This window comes from Mauremys mutica, chromosome 2 (genome assembly GCF_020497125.1).
Source record: "Mauremys mutica isolate MM-2020 ecotype Southern chromosome 2, ASM2049712v1, whole genome shotgun sequence".
Lineage (NCBI taxonomy): Eukaryota > Metazoa > Chordata > Testudines > Geoemydidae > Mauremys > Mauremys mutica.
Genome location: NC_059073.1, coordinates 226770660 through 226791837, shown reverse-complemented (window position 1 = coordinate 226791837; position 21178 = coordinate 226770660). Strand labels below are relative to the sequence as shown.

Below are 21178 nucleotides of genomic sequence, written 5' to 3'. Positions count from 1 at the left end.
TTCAAACTCATCAAAGAAATACCAAAGGCTCTGCTTTTTTGTCTCCCAAGGACAAGCAAATGTCAGAAAGATAACCTCTTTTTGGTTATAGATCCAAGTTTATTATCTCCAAGTGTGTTTATACAGTCTATAGAATGCAGCTTTATCATTTCTATTTTGCTTTAACATTCTATACTATTTTCTTTAATATTATATTTTGAAAGATGTATATAAAAGATATTGTGTTTCATGTTGTGTATAGAATATTTGATGAGTCTGTAATTAGAAATTATGAATATACTGCAAATCTAGAAACCATTTGTTCAAAACAAACAAACAAACCAACCCATCTGAGTGCCTCATCAAAGAACAGGACAAATCCCTCTTGTATAAGATATCGGCTTGGTATCAATATGATTTTTTCCCCAAGAAAACAGACTTTGTAAGATATTTTATGTTTGAGAAAGAGTACTGGTTGTGTAAAAGATGGGAGGGTGTTTTCATTCAGAAATTCCCCAAAGAAGTAATGCTTAGGGTGTGTTATCAGAACTATAAACCAACTAATAAAAGTGGATCTTTTAGCCCTCCTTTTTGGAAAGAACCACCGTAAGTTAAACCCACACAATGAATTTTAGAAATATGCTTATTGAAATTGATTTCCTTGTAAACACACTAAGAATCCGTTCTTTCAATCTGGAGAACATTTATGGTGGGATATATTTTACAGATTATATTGGTTACTTAAAGGTGAAAACCTTTTTTGTTTCTCAAATGCATAAGATGGCATAAGTTTCTTTTCACTTGTATATTTGCAAATATTTTGTATCTAAACACAAACCTTCATATGATAACTGCCTGATAACATTGTTATATGAATAGTAAGGCGCTTGATCCTGAAGGATTTGCAGAGGTGCAAGAGGAGCCACAGGGAATGTGACAATTCCTTAGAGGCTAGATCACTGTGGGACAGAGAGAGAAACAATTCAAGGTTGCTGGTGGCACTCACGGAGCAGCTGGAGATGATGGAGTGCCAATTCTGGGCCCAAGAAACAGCACCAACTGGTGGGATCGCATTGCCATGCAGGTTTAGGATGATGAACAGAGGCTGCAGAAATTTTCAACGTGAAAGGACACATTCCTGGATTTGTGTGCAGAACTCGCCCCAATCCTCCAGCACAGGGACACCAAAATGAGAGCCTCAATGACAGTGGAGAAGTGGGTGGATTGCTACTGGTCAGTCAGGAATCAATTTGGAGTTGGGAAATCCAACATGGGAGCCATTGTCATGCAAGTGTGCAAGGCCGTTAATCACCTCCTGCTATGCAGCATGTGACTCTGAGCAATGTGAAGGACATCGTGGATGGTTTTGCAGCAATGGGCTTCCTAGTCATGACATCACACAGAAAGTCCTCTTTAGTTTTTTGTGGCCCTTCCTAATTCTACGCACCTGTTCAGCCGGCGATAACAAAGAGGGAGGCTGGGCTCCCAAGGTCATATCTGTGAAGCCAAAATGCAACATTTTACAGAAGCAGTATTGTTTGCAACACATGGACCACTGATTCAGTGATTCAAAACACAGCCGCTATTCACACTAACTGGGTGACCCCAGGCAAGCACAACACCCCAAAATGATGAGTAGTCGCAGGAGTAGGGGAAATCAGTGTTCCAGGACCGTGCTGCCCACTAGGCATGTGGCTCTTGGGGCTTATAATCATTACTGTCCCGACATTTTCCATAGGCTGTGTTCATTATGGAAGATATCTCGCTGCTGAGGGTGAGCAGTGAATCAAGGGAGGGTCTTCTCCAAGACTGAGGCTTCCGCCCTGGCCTTTATGTGGTTCACCTGTGTGCAGCAATGGTTGTCCCCTCCCCACCCCCAGTGACGGCAGAATGGTGCAGGAAAGTTACCCTTAATAGGGCAAGAAACAAAGCAGCTTTGCCAAGGAACTTGCAGCCGTGGATTGCCCAGTATCTCCATGAGAGTTTTGTGGAGAGATCTCTGAGGCAGATTCCTGTGAAGTGAGGGAGTCTATCAACACCCAGTTCTGCTGCTCAGACTAAGCATGTGGTAGTACGCGCATCATACAGACACAAGCCTGCTTTGTGCAACCCTCCAACCCCCAAAAACTCGCTTCAGCGATTCCCAAAATCAAATCCACTTACCAGGAGCTTCCTCTCCTGTTTTCGCTTTGCCAAGCTCCGACAGCTGTGACTGGCTAGCCTCCTCTGGGGTAGAGAAGAGCTCCTGGCTGCATGCATCTCTGACATCCAAGTCATCCTTTGCCTCTGGGTCCCCCTCCCCCACCACATCCTTGTCCAAGATTTCCTCCTCCTGGCTTGGTCCATCTCGACTGGCACACAAGCCACCGAAGTATCCACAGTGGCCTTCGCAGTGGAAGTGGGGTAGCCACCAAGTATTGCGTCCAGCTCTTTGTAGAACCAGCAGCTCATGGACGCAGCACTGGAGGGGTGATTTGTCTCCCGCGCCTTGTGGTAGGCGTTCCGCAGCTCCTTCACTTTGACCCTGCACTGTAGTGTGTCCTGGTCATGGCCCCTTTCTGTCATGCATCATTAAATCTGTCTGTAGGTATCATAATTCCTACGGCTGGAGCGCAGCTGGGACTGGACAACCACCTCTCCCCAAATGCTGATGAGGTCCAGCAGCTTGACATTGCTCCAAGGATCACCTAGTGCGTGGAGCAGGCATGGTTACCTGAAAAAATGCGCTGAGACCACTGCACGCATCACAGAGCAAACAGGAAGGGGACTTTCAAAATTCTCAAGGAATTTAAGGGGTGGGGCTCACGGTTGGTCACCTGAGGGCAGGGCACTAGAGTTCAAACCGATGACCAGAGAGCCAAGAACAGGCATTGTGGGACACCTCCTGGAGACCAATCGCAGCATTGTAATTGACCAGGGTGTCTACACTGGCACTGCGGTGCTGTAGCCCTGTTGCAGAAAGCTGTATGCCTCTCGGGGTTTTTTTGTTTTTTGTTTTGTTTTTTTTTAACAGTGTTACAACTGCACAGTTTCTGCGCACTAAGGCCTGGTCTACACTGGGGAGGGAGGAATCGATCTAAGTTACACAACTTCAGCTACATGAATAATGTAGCTGAAGTTGATGTACTTAGATCTACTTACCGTGGTGTCTTCACTGCAGTATGTCAACAGCTGATGCTCTCCCATCGACTCCGCCTGTGCCTCTCGCCCTGGTGGAGTACCGGAATCGACGGGAGAGCTCTTGGCAGTCAATTAGTTGCATCCAGACTATATGCAATAAATCGACCCCCGCTGGATCGATCGCTGCCCATCGATCCAGCAGGTAATGTAGACAAGCCCTAAGTGGCTTGGCAGTGTGTACACCTCGGGAGTTACACCACAGAAAGCTGCTTTACTGAGCAGAAACTTGCCAGTGTAGACAAGGCCTAAGTCACTCTGCACAGCCACCTTATGAAGGTGCAGCATGCTCTCCACCTATGCATCCTGATAATCCTGCTAGGTTATGCAGATGTGGTGGCAAGGCTACAGCTATGCTTCTCCCTGCCTCTTCCCTCCCTCCGTTTGGAGTAGGCAGAATCCCACGGCAGCGAGGAGGGGGCAGCACAAAAAAACAAAGACTGCAGTTGTGGCTGATCCAGCGTATTAGTAGTAATGACCCTCAACAGTCTGTTTTCAGAGGCTTGATTGAACTCTTTTGGAAGATACCAATACAAAGTCACAAAACAGTCACAAAATGTTATCACAATTGTTAGACTTCATATTTAAAGCTTATTGCCTATTTTGTAGTTTTTCAGTCTAAAGGAATTTCTCCAGCTCCTAGTTTTACTGATCTGTATGAAGTGAGTGGAAAGGATAGATGTTTCTGTCTTTCAAACTGTCAGTACATGCGTAAATTAACATAATTATTCAAGCGTCATGAAGGGTTTAGACTACAACCCAGAAAAGGAAATCCCACACAGATCTTCTGACAGTGAAGTCAGCATACCAGGCAAATTATACCGCCCTCACTATGCATGAATATCTAGGAAGATTTCCCACCTACAAAAGCAGATCCTCCAAAGGGCAGAACTTGTCACTATGAATAGTTTTTTATCTCTGCTCTTTCCTTAATGTGTTACTCATCTGCCATTTATTCAGATTCTTTGTTCAAGGTTTGCTTAGCTGTCCCTCAATTTGGCAAAAATGAAAATAAAGATTAGATGAGCAATTTAGAAAACAGATTTGCTACAGCATTTTTTAAAACCTTAACTCTGGTTTATAAGTCTTGTCTGGCTTTCTGAATCTTTTCTTCTATACAGAAGAAATATATACATAAAGATCCAAAATCTTTATGAGAATAATTAACAAGTAATGCTTTGCCTCTCAGAAGCTCAAAAAGCTTTTCAAACAGCAATTAATGGAAAAAATGAAATGGAAGTTGTATTCATGCTACAGTATTATGAGATTATTTTCTCTGCTAAATTGGATTCTTTGATTTACCCAATACAGCTGTTGAGTGCATCTAATAAACACTTGATTTCAGTAAAGGAGTCTATTTTTCACCATATGCACTCATGCATAAGAACAAATCGTGTATGGACATAATTCTCTAAACACCTTGTAAGTGTTTGCAGAATTGGAGCTTTAATTTTCATTTTATTCTTGGAATCATATATAGACTCCAATGCCCTAAATCTTAAAAAGTATGACATTTATCTTACAGAATCTGGCGTTTTCATTATGCTGTTTCTCATTGGACTTTTTTTTTTTTTTTTTTTTGCTTTTCAGGTTGGCTTCATGAACTGGGGAAACGTATAGAGTCTCCTTACTATGGCAATAATACACTAGGAGGCCCATCAATCAGAAGTGCCTATATAGCTGCCCTGTATTTCACTCTCAGCAGTCTCACCAGTGTTGGGTTTGGAAATGTTTCAGCCAATACTGATGCAGAAAAAATTTTCTCCATTTGCACAATGCTGATTGGGGGTAAGTAAAAATGTTTCGGAAAAGTGAAATTTGAAAAGGGGGAAAAAAGGCAATTTGAAACTATAATTTGAAATGAATTCAAGTAAAACACTAATCCTAAAATGCCATGTCCTTGATTAAATTTGAAATTTGTGAGCCATGATGTGGTACATTTTCATTAGCTCAGTAGCAAATTCAGTGAATCTGAAACCTTTTTGTGGTATAGTAAACCAACAAACAATTGTCTGCAGGTCTTAATTTTTAATTGCAAGGGCAACAAATAATATTGAATAAAATATGCCTGATCACTGTTGTAGATTAATTCTCAAAGCTGGAAGGGTTTTTGTTATATTTGGTCTGCTTATTGTTACCTGCTTTTGATTTATGTTGATAAATGTTTGTTACTGTTGAAAAAATATTTGCTCATTGCAGTGGCTTTATTTCTGTTGAGTCAATCCACCACCTCACTCCAAGATTCCAAACTGGTTTCATCTTCAAAATGTGGTATACCTGGATCAGGATAAGTGACAGTAATAGAGAAAAGTGGAGAGAGAGTTCTGCAAGTTTTTATACATTTACTTTCATCTCTTCTCCAAAAATATTGGCATTAAAGAATAATACATATTTCATACTAATCAAAGGCAATGCTCTGCATGAGTGGAGGGATGCAAAGTGAGTCACCATTAGACCACTGTGTACCACATTGTTTCTCTGGCTGCTTAATTGTCCTGGGTTTAGTGGTAAGTATTTTCACCAATGAAGTTTCAACCCCAGCCTAGTCTTCATGACTCGTATTGTCAGTTCAGCAGTGTAAATTTCCACAGTGTAAACTTGTCAACTTAACACCAGAGACCATGGTACATGCTGAATACCACTGTAAATTATGAATTCACAGCATCCAGCAATGATGTATAAAAATATAAAAAGCCTCATGAATTATCAACTCTTTTTCACTGTCCTAACAATAAGTAGCTGTAATTATAATGAGTCAGACAAGGAACAGTGTCTTATTAATTCCAGCAGTTTCATGAATGCTACAGTTAGTACAGTAATTAATTTTATTGATAACATACAATTTCAATGCTGAATAATAGTGAAAAAGGTTTAAACATTTAACCTTCAAATGTTCCACATGTATTCAAGGTAGTCAAACACAATGTTTTGTAGTGGAATACAGGGGGGGTTGTTTTTATTGAGGTAATCAAGAAATATCCATGAAGGAATGATGAAGATGGCAGAACTTCCAAAAACTTACCTTGGTAAAATATAAAGGAACCATATAATTGCCATTTATTTCCTAGATAGAAGAATATCAGGAGGTGTTGTTTTGCTTCTGCTTGTTTGTTTTTGTTGGTTTAATGACTTTATAATAATCAGAAGTTTGACATTTTTCATGTTAAGAGAAAGAGACTTCATTCTCCCTGCAGTTCATGACTATCTTTTGCTGAAGTCAGAGAAATTCATTTGAATTCTGTATGGTGGGGCACAAGGAATCAGGCCTCCAAATAGATATTAGCTCTCAGAACACTACAAAGGCTGTCATTCAAACAATTTGATTTTTAGTGTGGCTACAATAAGCAATGTGGCCTTGTCCTTCTCTCCTCCCCCACCCCACCTGGGCTACCTTGTCCATTATCTCATTTTTTTAATTAATAAAGAAAGAATACATGGTTTCAAAATAATAGTTACTTTATTTCGAAATGGGGAGGGTGGTTGGTTTACAGGGAATTAAAATCAACAAAGGGGCTGGGTTTGCATCAAGGAGAAACACACACAATTTTGACACCGAAGCCTGGCCAGTCAAAAAACTGGTTTTCAAAGCCTCTTTGATGTGCAGCGCACCTTGCTGTGCTCTTCTAATCGCCCTGGTGTCTGGCGCAAAACGATTGTCTGCCATTGCTTTCACAGAGGGAGAGGCGACTGACAAAATGTATCCCAAACCACCCGCGACAATGTTTTTTTTCCTATCAGGCATTGGGAGCTTAACCCAGAATTCCAAAGGGCGGCGGAGACTGCATGAACTGTGGGATAGCTATCCACAGTGCACCGCTCCATAAGTCGATGCTAGGCATGGTAGTGAGGACGCACCCCACCAGCGTAATGCGCTTAGTGTGGACATACGCAATCGACTGTATAAAATTGATTTCTAAAAATCAACCTCTATAAAATTGACCTAATTTCATAGTGTAGACATACCCTTCATAACTAATTGGTGTGAGATGCAGATCTTGTGTTAACTTTGAGGGATATTTTCTCACACCTGGGTAGTAGGTCCAGTGTGTGTGTGCATGTGCAGGGACGGGGGTATTGTGGAAATGCAGAGGGACTGTCAGATTCTATCAGGACTGTAATGCAGATGCAACAGAAGAAAACTGGCAGCTGACAGACAGGTTGAGTCAAGGGTATGTTGTAAGAAGAAAGAATGAACTTGCATTTGGGAAGGGGCTGGGTGGCAGCATATGTCAAGAAGAGAAGGAAGAAGAGGTTGATTTAGGGCAGGTCTACACTGGGGGGGATCGATCTAAGATACGCAACTTCAGCTACGTGAATAGCGTAGCTGAAGTCGAAGTACCTTAGATCGAATTACTTACCGTCCTCACGGCGCAGGATCGACGTCCGTGGCTCCTCATGTCGACTCTGCTACCGCCGTTCGCGTTGGTGGAGTTCCGGATTCGACAGGAGCTCGTTCGGGGATCGATATATCGCGTCTAGATGAGATGCGATATATCGATCCCTGAGAAATCGATTACTACCCACCGATCCGGCCGGTAGTGAAGACATACCCTTAGAGCACTTTTGACTGAAGGTTTGTGGAAATTTAGGTATGTGGGACATTATTTAGGGGACTCAGCAGAGAGGGCAAAGAGGGGCAGTGGAGTTGTCATGGGGCAGTGGGAGGTAAAAAACATGGTAGACAAAGCAACTTATCTTCACCTCAGTAGAATTTGTTGGGGACAAGAATATTCATCTACATTGTTTCAAGGTTAAGGTATTTTTGTCTGACAAATGTGGTTCTTAATGTGTCTTTGGTGTATAATTTTCCCAGAGCTTATATTTTACTATACATTAATGAAATGACTACAGTCTTGAAAATTAATACTTTATTTATTTTACAAGATACTTGCCCTGGCGAGGCATTAATTAATAAATCTGTTGGCTTCATATGGAGTGGATAGTATTTTTTTTAAAGTAGCAGGACTAATGTTCTCTGGATGTCACTGCAGAGTAGGTCAGTTGGAAGAGTATATATCATTGACTAAAGTGTGAATTTATTACATCATTAAGAAAAGAATGATCTAGCCTTTATTAATAAAGTTCTGTAGGCTGGCAGATAAAGGAAAGGGGTACATTTCAGCACAGGAAGAGCCTGTAATTTTTTCCTGTAAGCACTTTTCAAGCATGACCTTAAGAATTGGGGAAAAAAATTTATTGATTATATCAGATGCTTCCTTATCTTCGGTTTATGAAACTTTGGTTGATGCTTATGAATTTTACATAATGTCTGTTCTTCAAAGGTAGCCATCATTTACTGTGTATTGATTTTTATTTTATTGTACTGTGAAGTGGTATTCTTGTTTTATTATATCTGTTTGCTAGCTTTGATGTACTGATTTTGTATGAATTTTTCAATTATGGTGTAAGACAGACAAATAATCATAGGAAAGATAAAAATGTCTTACTCCGTGCAATATGTGGTCCCAGAGCTGAAGGAGAAAGTAAGTGGATCATGCACAGATAAGTAAGATCTTTAGACTTTAGTAGATTCATCTTTCTGCTCTTGACAGGTGAACTTGCTTTCAGCAGCTGAGTCCAGATATATTACAGCTTGCATTGTGTTATTACTGTATTTGTTCAGCAGAACACTGCAATAGGGCAGCCATTATTACTGGACACTTCTGGGAACTCTGGCCTTAATCGTTCTGCCTCAGTTCCCTATGTGTAAAATTGGGATAATACCACCCTCTCACCTCACAGGGGTGGTGTGAAGGTAAATTCATTCATGTTTGTGAAGCTTTCCAATACTAAAGTGATGGTCCATTAGTCACATAGAAAAGTCCATTTGAAAATTAGTAATTCTGAATTCAGAGAAGGGTTTGAATAGCGTGCAGCAAATAAGGCCTGTGGCCACACATTGAATGATGATAAAAAATATTTAAATAACTACCCAGTCAGAGACCGTCATAGCCACTGGAGATAGCCAGGGTGGGGAGGCAGGGTTGAGAGTCATTGCCCTCCCCCCCACCCAGTTTTTAAATGGGGGAGCATGTTCCCCACTTTTGAAAACCTAAACTCAGCAGGGATGACTGGGTGGCAAGATAGACTGGAGAGTCTAATGGGACTGTCTGTGACTCCATAGTAAGACTGTGACAGTGATCTAGGAGTTCACATTTGTTTCTGGGTTGGTTAAATCTAATTATAGACAGGGGCGGCTCTAGGCATTTTGCCGCCCCAAGCATGGCAGGCAGACTGCCTTCGGCGGCATGCCTGCGGAGGGTCTGCTGGTCCCGTATGACATGTGCTAACTGTTATATTGGGAGACACATTATACCTGCTTCTAACTTGACTCATGAAACCATATCATGACATCAGTGATCCTGGAAAAAGGGAAGTCGGTTACAAACTCAGTAGCTGCAAAGTGATCTGGAGTGCATGTTTGGGAGGCTGAAATCTCATTGGTGCTAAACACCTGTCTGGAGGCCAATATGGTGAACATCGTTGCTAAAACTGTCACCTGTTGCACACTCCATAATATTTTGAGGGTAAAGAGGAGTGCTTCCATCCTGAGTATGCTCAGGACAAGTCTGCTTTACCGACTGTGTACAAGCAGCTGGATCCCACCTACATGCACACAGGTCCGGTTTCCCAGCAGACAAGGAAAATCAGGGATGTCATATGTGCACATACCTTGGAACAGCAGGGAGGCACAGGATGACATCTGCTTTTGCTGAAGGACACCTTCACACCCAGTGCAGTTGTTGGAAAAGCATAGGAGGGAATAGTGGCACAGACGTGTGGGGCTGCACATCTTTGTGAGGATTTGTTCCCCTACAGTCAAAGTTCATTAGTCATTTGTTCCTATGACAATTCACACATTACAAACCATTATAGTAGGGCAGTGTGATGGGGCGTTCGCACCGCGCTGGCAGGGGCGGAATTAATAGACCCTTAAGGAGGCTGCCCGAGAAGCAGCAAAGAGCAGCCAATCAGAGCCCAGTGGGCTCATAGAAAAGGGGCTGTGGGGCCAGAGTCAGTCACTACTGGGAGCTTGAGGAAAGAAGAGTGTGTCCTGAATAGGCTGCAACCCTGTAGCACCTTGGACAGTGCAGGCCAGGGACCTGGGGAGTAGAGATGGAGCTCCGTATGAGCCGTTGAGTTTGAGTAGGGTGCTGTGGCTGCTGAGAAGTGGCCCAGGGAAATGCAGTGGTAGTTCAGACAAAGGAATGCAGAAGGTGACTGTGGTTTAGGGGGTCCCTGGTCAGAGATCTGGAGCAGTGGGCGGGCCCTGGTTCCCCACCACACACACACTCACCATGGGGGAAGTGGCTGGACAGTTGGACTGCAGTACTATCCCCTAGAAGGGGGGAGCAGAGAAGGTGAGAAGGCCAGAGGGCTGTGTTGTGAAGAGGATGCCTTGCAGTGACGTGGGTCCAAGAGCAGATGTGACAGCAGGCGAGGCACCATCAGGAGAGGGCGTACTGACCTGCGGAGCTAATCCCCAGGACGGCCAGCAGGAGGCACCACTGTGGTGAGTCATGCCCTGTCACAGTCACCACCACTGGGTTAACACCTTAGGATATGTCTACACTACAGAATTATGTTGACCTAAATTACGTTGATGTACAGCCACCACAGTAATTAAATCACTTTTGCATGTCCACACTATTCTCCTTGTGTCAGTATGAGACATTGCTTGCACCGATTTAACTGTCAGTGTGGGATATTGTAGCATGGTTTCTGAAAGGCAGCAACAGTCGATGTAAACAATGCAGTGTCTATACTGACGCTCTGACAACCTAAGTACATCGAAATTGATTCCACACCTCTTGTGGAGATGGAGTCATTAAGTTAGTGTAGTGGGCAAGTTACATTGACGGGAGAGACATTTTAGCATAGACGCTTGCAGAGTTAGGTCAATTTAAGCTGCCTTATGTCAACCTAACTCTGTAGTGTAGACCAGGCCAGAGGGTTGGGGTTGCGCTGTAGAGGGTGGCTGCTGAGTTGTAATGCTTCTGAATTCCCTATTCACACTTGTTTACAAACCTCTGCTATTTGGAGCACTTAATATCTCTTAATGACCTCATCAACATTTGCTTTGTGGGTGTGCAAACATTCTTTTCTTTAACCATTCTTTGTCAGCATTGTTACCTGCATATAGCAGTTGTTTATGGAGCTACTAAGGTTAAAACTGCTCAAGGTTGGGGGGAGGTGGTGAGAGAAAAGATCATTTAATCATTGGGTAACGGCAGATGCTCAGGGGGGCCCTTGTGAGGGGTTTCAGGAGCCAGAGGGGAGGGTATGGTCCCAGGAGTCCTGCAGGCTCCTCCTGGTTACAAGGTTGGGGGTCGAGCCCCCCAGGAATCCTGGGCCCAGCCTTGTCGGGGTTACGAGGACTCTGCCACACAGGACAGTGGAAGAGGAGCCCTTGAGGTCGGGCAGGCCTCTGGGTAAAGGAAGTGGGAGCGAGGACTCAGATCCTTTTGCTAGCCCATGTCACCAGAGTAGTGTATAAGCCAGGAAAGTTCCCCACAATAGTGGGACCATTCCCCTGCTTACACAAAGAAGAAAGGACTGCTGTGATTACTTTTTCCTCAGACAACCAGAATATTCCCTTCCTGGACTCTCTCTACCACAGGGGTCAGCAACCTTTCAGAAGTGGTATGCTGAGTCTTCATTTATTCACTCTAATTTAAGATTCCGTGTGCAAGTAATACATTTTAACGTTTTTAGTATGTCTATAATATATAACTAAACTATTGTTGTATGTAAAGTAAATAAGGTTTTAAAAATGTTTAAGAAGCTTCATTTAAAATTATATTAAAATGCAGAGCCCCCCCAGACTGGTGGCCAGGACCCAGGCAGTGTGAGTGCCACTGAAAATCAGCTTGCGTGCCGCCTTCGGCACCCGTGCCATAGGTTGCCTACCCTTCCACCAGTCCCCTGTTCTCTGTTCCACACAGCTCCTCTTTCTAAGGGAAGGGTAAGATCAGGCGGGGAGAGGTGACAGAAATACTAAAACAGTTATCTTCCAAGGGATGAAGGACAGCCATTACAAACTTCAGAGAGACAACTATAGGTTTTCTACAGTTGTCATCACATCCCCAACCAGGACTTTTCTAAACCAACCCATCCCTTCTCCTGGTCTGCGTCCTTAGGACCATCGCTGCCTGGCTGCCAGCCAAAAAATGCACAGACAATGGGCACAATGATTTTTCTTTAATAATCAGTTTTTTTCAGACATAGTTTCTGTCAAATGTATAATAGTGGATCATCAGAAATCAATAAAACTAGTTATTTGTAGCTTTTCCATGCTTGGGGACCATGCAAGGGTTGCAGCAGAGTGGGGGCTGGTCTTAAAATCAGGAATTTAGCACCAGAGCAAGAGGAGATATTGGTAGGGAGGACTTATAACTTGTCAGCCTTGGGTTCTGGTTCCTGCTGCAGCTCGAGGCCCTCCTCAGAATCACGGGGGGAAGGGGTGGAACCTTCCTTAATTGGCTACTCCAGGTAGAGGTGCAAAATCACATGCACCTCATCCTCTGGATCATCCAGAGCATCCTCTGTGTTCCCTGCTGCCTCCTCACCATCCCGTCGAATGATAAGGCTGATGGGGTTGAGGAGGGGGTCTTGAGCCACTGAAGCTTTGTGCTGGGAACCCTTGACAGCACCTGGCCCAGTTTGTCGTAGAAGGAGCATGTACAAAAAGTCCATCTGTAGCAACTACTGGAGTTGTTTGCCTTCTTGTACAGGATCCTCAAGTGCTTGATGCGTTTCAGCTACTAGGACAGAGCCCGCTCAATGCTCACCTGCCCCAGCCTCTCTAAAATTTCACCAGTACAGTTATATGTTCCTGCTGCTCCAGGAAGTCATGGAGGACGGTGTACTCTGACCACAGATTGGTCAGCATGCAGGTGTATTGGCAGGCTAGGCAGCTGTTCTCGGAGCAGGATCCATATTCACTTGTACTGATCAAAACAGTGCAGCTGAAAGCTGTTCTGATGTGGTCAATGTGGCTCACTGTTACCCAAGAAAATGGGGGGACTGAGATCTTTGCAGTTTGGGTAAAGGTGAGGAAGAAAAGAGTTCGGTGCATTGTGGGAATGGGGGTGGAGGATTACTGAAACTGGAGACCTGGTGCATGCCCCTTGCTCCCAACCACAGTGCAGACTGGCATGGGTACGAGACTGTGCCACAGCCTGAGGTGTGTACTTACCCACACCCCACAGGCATGGTAGCTTTTTCACCCTCCACTTGCCTGCAGACGTGTGGTTCTGGAGTTCAGATGTGAACAATAGGGCATGGACACGTGTAGACATAGCTAGAAAGGCCTACTGATAAAACTCAATGACTGTGTTAAGAGCATGCCTGGTAAACAAGCGTGGGACCAGAAATCAGTGAGCCAAAATTGGTATGATGGAAATTAGGCCTAACTGGTGGACAAAATAATGAGGAGATGGGCTGTTCCAACTAGCAGTCCATTTTGAGGTCCATTAAAGAATGAGAAAAATTGGCTACTGACGTCAGTTTCAGCATCATGGCTGCTACTTCCACCATCTCCTGGGACCCCAGACCACCTTTGTCCTATTCTTGTGATATGTCCTGCCCAGACTGGGCCAGAGATGGACCCAGATGACATTGCCACCTCCACCAGCTCCAGCTGAATCACGAAAGCCACCAAAACCGTTCACACCAAAGATTTCACACCAAGTATCTACACAAGAGAAATGCCCAAAAGAGGATAGATATAAAGAGATTTGGTCACCCTTTTTAATCATATCAAAGTAGAAGGACTCCTCACCCAGCAAGCCGAAGTTTTTAGCCCAGGTTCTTTTAATATTAACCTGATCCTGAATAAGTAATAAGTAATGTACAATTGTAGTATGCTGATGTTTTATTGACAAAGTTTCTAAATGGCTTTGAAAACAAATTTATTTCCTGAGTTTGGTTTTAATCTCTAGTCAGATAACAGCACGTCAGCATCCATTCTGACCTAATTTTATAGATATGTACCAAAAAAGAAAAGAAAAAGTTCTGAAATGCCATGTCTCTCTCCTCTCTGGTTTGGTTAACATACTATCAGAGTAGCTATATTTACTTAAGAGTTTTATTATTAAAGTGCTGCTCTAAAACTTAATTTTGCCTATTTATAAGTGAAAGCTTGGATTCTGTGAAAATTGCCCTAATATTTTCTATATTGTATTTTAACCATAATCTGAAAAGTCGCTGCATCCCGTTGTACATAATTTCTGTTCTCCCCAGCTTTGATGCATGCCTTGGTGTTCGGAAATGTGACTGCTATAATTCAGAGGATGTACTCCAGATGGTCCCTTTATCACACAAGAACCAAGGATCTAAAGGACTTTATACGGGTCCATCACCTGCCACAGCAGTTAAAGCAGAGGATGCTTGAATATTTCCAAACCACCTGGTCTGTCAATAATGGAATAGATTCCAATGAGGTAATAATCAAAGCATGGCTTCCATTGGCTTCTTAGATTTGTTCTGATTGGTTTTTTTGGTTAAGATGGTTTTATTCTGACATGTTATGTGAAGTCACACATCAGAAAGAATGTGCATAAGGAATAAAGCTGAGTCTGTTATCCCAGAGGGGATATGTAGGTTGTTGAACCATCTGTTTGGGAATATCAGACTCCCTGAAACTACAGATTCAAATTTCATCAGGGCCACCTAAGCCCACCATAATTTGGAAGCACTGAAGTACCATTCAGCAGGGGTCTTTTTGATGATGCCCTGAAACAGAGGAGTTTCTGTCTTGCACCAAATGTTGAAAGTATCCATGGCACTTTTCCTAAGAGAGGGATTTCTTCCCTGTCCTTGACCAAAATTACTACTTCCTCCATCCTTATCCTCTCTTCACTTTTGCAACCTTTTGTACATAGGTGGCTGCATTTCATGGATGTTGTCTTTATAGAGGTTGTGAAACATGATTGGATCCTTTAGGCTGAAAGGCACTGTCTGAATCTAAAATATACTTATTACTACTTACATATTTTTGAATGTTAACTAATTACTGAAGAAGAGTAACATGAGTGTGAAAGTTGGAGAGAGAATTCTGGTGGTTTCTTTATATATGACTCAACTAAATTATTTATTATTTTATTCCATAGGATATAATGACTTTCCTTGGCCCAATGCTTGTTTGAACAAACCATTCTTGCTGAACATTTCATTGTCATTATAACATGTGTCCTTATAAAACTCAATAGCCTCCAAAAACAATATAGAAATAAATGTGAAGATTTTGGTTTCAGAACATTCCTTTTGAATTTTTCTTTTCTGGTGCACAAAGAGAACACAAGGGGTGGGGTTTTCACCAGTGCTAAATGACTGAGGTGCGTACTGGGAGATTTTCAGAGGAACAAATGCCAGTTACTTCTTCCTATTGACTTTCAAAAAGTTACTTAAGCACTTTTACTGTGTCTCCCCCCTCCCAAAAAAAAATGCTTGTGGTGCCTTGGTGGAAGAAAAAGAATGTTTTGTCAATTTTATGCCACCCTTATATGAAAAAAGCATCTATGAGCAGAAACATGTGCTTACTAATTTTCCTCTGCTGCACTAGATCTGCTGAGAAACTGACTTAAGTGACATCAGAACCAGGCTCAAAACTACAATGGGAGCTTGCCTGAATTAGGACTGAGGAAAAACTAGGAAGAAATATCCACCCTTTGCCTTCACCAGGGTTTTGCCCTGGACATGCATCTCATTCCACCTCATCACCATCCCTTTTTCCCCCTAACGTCCAATGTAACATCATACAGGGAACTCTGCAAGGGGGAACCTTATGGAGGTTTGATCCCTCATAACCGCTACCATGGGTTTTACCACAGAAGTGGGCACTATAGGCCTGAATAAGGGTTAATTAAGGATCTCAGGATCTGGATCACAGTAATAGTGTTTGCAGTTAGGGTTCCTTGGGCAGGCTGGGGTGGGTGTGATATTGGAGGGTAAAACTCCCTGATTAAAACAGCAAACACAGTTTAAATGGAAATACATTGACAGACCTGTCCCTTCCTTTGCAGCTATGATTTGCAGCTTCCTATTTAAAATGCCTATCTCCCATTCGCACGATAAATGATATGAACATTTTAAGAGGACTGTATTGCAACTCAACAAAATTATCATTACTTGTTTCTGCTCGTGCCATATAGGCCTGGCATGAATTATTTGTTGTTTTATTTCTAGTTGGAGTCATTGTGCCAGGCACTGTTGCCACAAAGAACATACAAGCTATACAAAATAGTCTATTTTCTTCTATCAAAAAGCTGCAAGAATTGTGTGTGGGTTTTGTGTACAAGGTAAACTTGTTGTACAAATGTATTTTAAATTACCAAAAAAACCTTTAATATATTATAAAGTGTCCCTGAAATCAATGGGTGCTTATTTGTGTAAGGACTCAGTAAGAACTAACTAAGGACAAGATATGGCCCTCTCTAATGTGTATTTTACTTTAAATATAAATGCATAAGAGCAAACCTAAGCATAAAGGCATTGTGTACATTGCTAGTAACTCAGATCAGGTATGCAAAAAAGTAAAATACATTATTTTACACTTAACATCAATCTCATTTTCCCTTTTTGGACAGCTTTTAAAAGACTTTCCAGATGAGCTGCGCTCAGACATCACCATGCACTTGAACAAGGAGATTCTGCAGCTGTCCCTTTTTGAGTGTGCCAGCCGTGGTTGCCTCAGGTCTCTGTCTCTGCATATCAAAACCTCCTTTTGTGCTCCTGGGGAGTACCTTCTCCGGCAGGGAGATGCCTTGCAGGCTATCTATTTTGTGTGCTCAGGTTCCATGGAAGTACTGAAAGATAGCATGGTGCTGGCAATTCTTGGTAGGTTAATGTTTAATGTCTTCCAAGAAGATGAATAGTTTTCTAATGCAGACCATACTGTAAAGTTAAATGTTAACAAAGATAAACAAATATCTCCAGATAACACTTAGACCACTGCTAACTGATAGATGAGTGTGTCCTAGCAGTATTGATGAGAGATGAGCCAAAACCAGGTCCCTGGATCTACTATACATGCAACACAAATATCCCTAAGGTTTTCGTTCTGAGTTAGATTCAAGACTAGAAGGGACCTATTTTTAGCTCAGAAGAGGCCCAAATTGCATGAGTGGTGATCTTACAATAATTCATTGTTCGAGGCAAAAATCTCAAGAAAACAGCTCTCAAGATGTTGGCACCAACCCACAGGCATAATTCAGCTTTAAACCCAAACCTAAAGTCATGACCTAACCCTAACCCAAATCAGTGTAACACTGTGTACCCTGACCCATTTCTAGTAAGGCTATGGAGTTAAAAAGAGTCTTGCTATCAGCTTTCAAGGACGCTAATAGCTAGAGCAGAGAGTGGAAATAGGTTCTATTCTAGGATCAGCCACTGGTTTGCTATATGTCCATGGACAAGTCACCTGTTAACCGCCCCATGTCTCAAGTAATTGCAGTAATGGGGCCCAATCCAATGCCCATTAAAGTCAATGAAAAGACTCCCATTGACTCATGTGGATTTTGGATCAGACCCATCAGACTTATCTAGTTCAGTGTTTGTAAAGCACTTTGATATCTCCAGATGAAAGGTGCTGTAAGTGCAAAGTATTATTTAATGTGGGTTGTTAAGCCCCTTTTGTAATTTTAGAATATTTTCTTACATTTCTAAGTGTCCCAGCCTTGAATAGTCATACATAACAGAGACAAAACCAAGATTGACTTTCTGCTTTACTTGCTATTTTTGGAGGACTGTGTTAGACCCTTGACATTACTGATCTCTAGTCTTTATAATTGAATTTCCTTTATTTTATTATTAATGTACATTTAGGGGCTAGCTATTTTCAAGAAAATAACTATAATACATTTCTTTTTGTTTGTTTTATAACTCTTTAATTCCATTAAATTGAGAATTCAAGCCACTCCGGACCATTACTCCTTTTGTAATTAGGAAGTTTAAAAAAGGCTAGCATTTATTGGCTCAGCTAAACCAATGCTATAAAATAGCGTGTAGAGAAATGATAGGCTTAAATATAACAAAAGGTCAAGAGTCGCCCAGAGTGGAATTAAGGTATCATTAATGCTTCCGTTCTTAGGAATTTCTGAAAATGTTAATCAAAACTTTGCACAATAGAGACAACAACAAAGGATTAGAGGATTTCTGCATGAAATCATAATTAGAAAACAGAGTTATAACCGCGTGGATGAAAGTTTCATCACAGTGAATGGGACTTCCTCAATTAAGTCTGATTAACACTAATAGCAGATGTATACATCAAACCTATATTGCCCTAATGAGAATATACTCTGCTGATGTGAAGTAATCCAGGAGACAAATTCATTATTAAAACAGTGGATTATTGTCTGGTCTCCTTTCTAAATTATGGCCTATAATTTATACTCTACTTGTAATTCCAATAGAGTGCTCTTCGAGTTTGTTGATACATTTTCATTAGCAATACAATACAGTTAATACAACAGTAGATAATTTAATACAATATAGCTATTTATTTTGGTTCCTCTTGATATTATCAGTTTATAATCATGAATATGGAGTCTTTAAGTAAAGAAATATATTTTAATGCTGAAATGACATGCTATTTAAATATACGTCTTAGATTTATGTTTTAAAAGGTTAGCCAGAAATGTTTGGGGAAAAAAAATCATTCCATCAACCAAATGAATTTGTGAATAAGGCTGCAATGATAGAGAGATATTATCAAACAGATGTCTCCACATAAATCCACACAAGCAATTCTGTTCTCCAATCAGAAAAGAGAAGAGCTGCTTAGACTGACTTATATGATGACATCTGTTTAAATGGCAAATGTTTAAAATGAGCACTTGCTCATTTTATTTTTGTGACAGTTCTGTCTTCCGCATTCTGTCTACAATGTTTGCTGTTGAAAAGGAATATACAGTAATCTTGTAAGATAAATTGTATTTTTTTCCCAAATGGTATTATTATTATTATATTTAAAAGTCCTAAACTATGAGATCTTGTCCAGATGGTTTATAGATTCATCATACTAAAATGTTCACACACCTGAAGAATTTCCGATTAGTATATTTGAAAGCAGTTTTGGTAAATTCAGAATAACTTTTTAACTAGTGTCTTTGTTTATAAAGCTGCCACTGGAACACCTTGCCTGCCCTCTCAGGAATAGAACCAGGAAAATCTAGTCTGAAAAGCTGGTGATATCAGTCACAAAGTCAACATATCAGTTTGCTTAGTTTTATATTGCTTTTGAGTGAGTTGCCATTAGAACATAATGCAGTGAAATCATAGCAAAATATTTGTATTGGTGTGTTGTTGTATCTTCTATTATGTTTACCATTCTGATCATAAACACAATTGGACCTGATTACCATTTACACTAATGGCACTTTACTCCATTCTTAAAATGCATTTAGGGCCCTTTTATGCTGTCAGAGCCCTGTAACATAATCTTATGTAAATGTGCATCAGTCCCTACTGGGTTTACTGTAGACACTTGTGAAAACAAAATATTGTAACATCTCGATCTTTACAGTGAAGATGCAGTAGCAATAGAAAGCTTTAAGCAACTTCTAGTGGGATGGGTTTTTTTAAAACTTTTAAGTTAAGCGTTCCAGTGCAATATCCATTTGAAATTACCAACTGAATGGCATTTCGAATTTGAAATACTGTCTTTTACTTATAGTACAAATATTTCTGAACATTTCACCATGAAATTTCCATGCTCTCAGGATAAGTTGTGCCCTTTAATACATGTGTGACTCAAAGACAGTTGTGCCTATATTTGAAGGTATAATGGCTTGAGAATCAATTTGGTTTTTTTATTGACAGTCAGGCACTTTGTTCAACTGAATCCCCTGTTTTGCAACAATACACCGGTAAGGTGTATAATGATACATAGCCACCGTACATTGCAAATCATTCACCATGCACATTTTAAGTATATATATATATACATACACATGTATGTAAATATATATATATTTAAAAGAACCCTTCCTTAGAGCCATCTTTTTTATTGCAAATACTTTTGTCAATTTTACTCCTTTCTAACAGAGGGTCTGTGAATGAGCCTCTACTCTTGCAGACACAAAATTGCACCTGTCACTAATTGCTGATGAAAATACTTATATTTGTATTGCTAATTACTATATTGCTCCCTTCAAGAAGGTACTTACACATCTGGATATTAGCATTTGTACCTTCCACCAATTGTAGGTGCAGATGTAATATTGCACCTGCAAAAATCGAGAAAGCTTTTAAATATCAGATCATGGATGTCTTTAAAATGTTAGGAATGAAATTGTGCAGTAGCAGCAGCAGGCTTTTAAGTTTTAGCAGTTAACATTAAATGGACCTTTAAGTTTCAACAGAAGAGTCAAGTATTTATTCTTTTGAAATAACTTTCATATTTTTCTTTAGGTAAAGGAGATTTAATTGGAGCAAACCTCTCAATTAAGGACCAAGTTATTAAAACAAATGCAGATGTTAAAGCTCTAACCTACTGTGACCTCCAATGCATTATCCTCAAAGGACTCTTTGAAGTGCTCGATCTTTACCCAGAGTATGCTCACAAATTTGTAGAAGACATTCAGCATGATCTCACATACAATCTGCGAGAAGGCCATGAAAGTGATGTAAGTATCGTTAAGCTATCTGCAGTGCTTTAAAGATGATTCTCATACTTAGAAGGTTTAGATTATCACAGTAAAATAAAGCTTTATTATTCATTTTAAAATGACCACTCATTATGCTTGATGTGATAATTCAGTTATTAACCACATGAATTATTGATTGGGTAATCCCAACATGACCTCTTTTTCTCACTTGCCTACGTGAAAACATTATTTATGAATGATTTCTTTTGAATGGATTTTGTCCTCTTCTGCTTATATTTAACAACTATTTGCTATCATATAAAATATGTATCCAAAGATGTACTAAAGTTACAGCTCCTATAGATCCTGAAATGTCAGGGTAATGAATATTAACTTCATAGCTCACTGAATTCTCCATTTCACATTTAAAT

General features: G+C 40.9%; 1 protein-coding gene across 3 annotated transcripts in view; it reads left to right on the top strand.

Annotated features, from left to right (window-relative positions):
- Positions 1-21178, top strand: part of KCNH8 (potassium voltage-gated channel subfamily H member 8) — a 371011-nt gene that overhangs the window by 281941 nt on the left and 67892 nt on the right. For all 3 annotated transcript variants that reach the window (XM_045007783.1, XM_045007784.1, XM_045007785.1), the window contains exons 8-11: positions 4747-4944; positions 14401-14600; positions 16746-16995; positions 20572-20786. In XM_045007783.1, coding sequence (XP_044863718.1) covers positions 4747-4944; positions 14401-14600; positions 16746-16995; positions 20572-20786 — 863 coding nt within the window. The remainder of the gene's footprint in view (positions 1-4746; positions 4945-14400; positions 14601-16745; positions 16996-20571; positions 20787-21178) is intronic.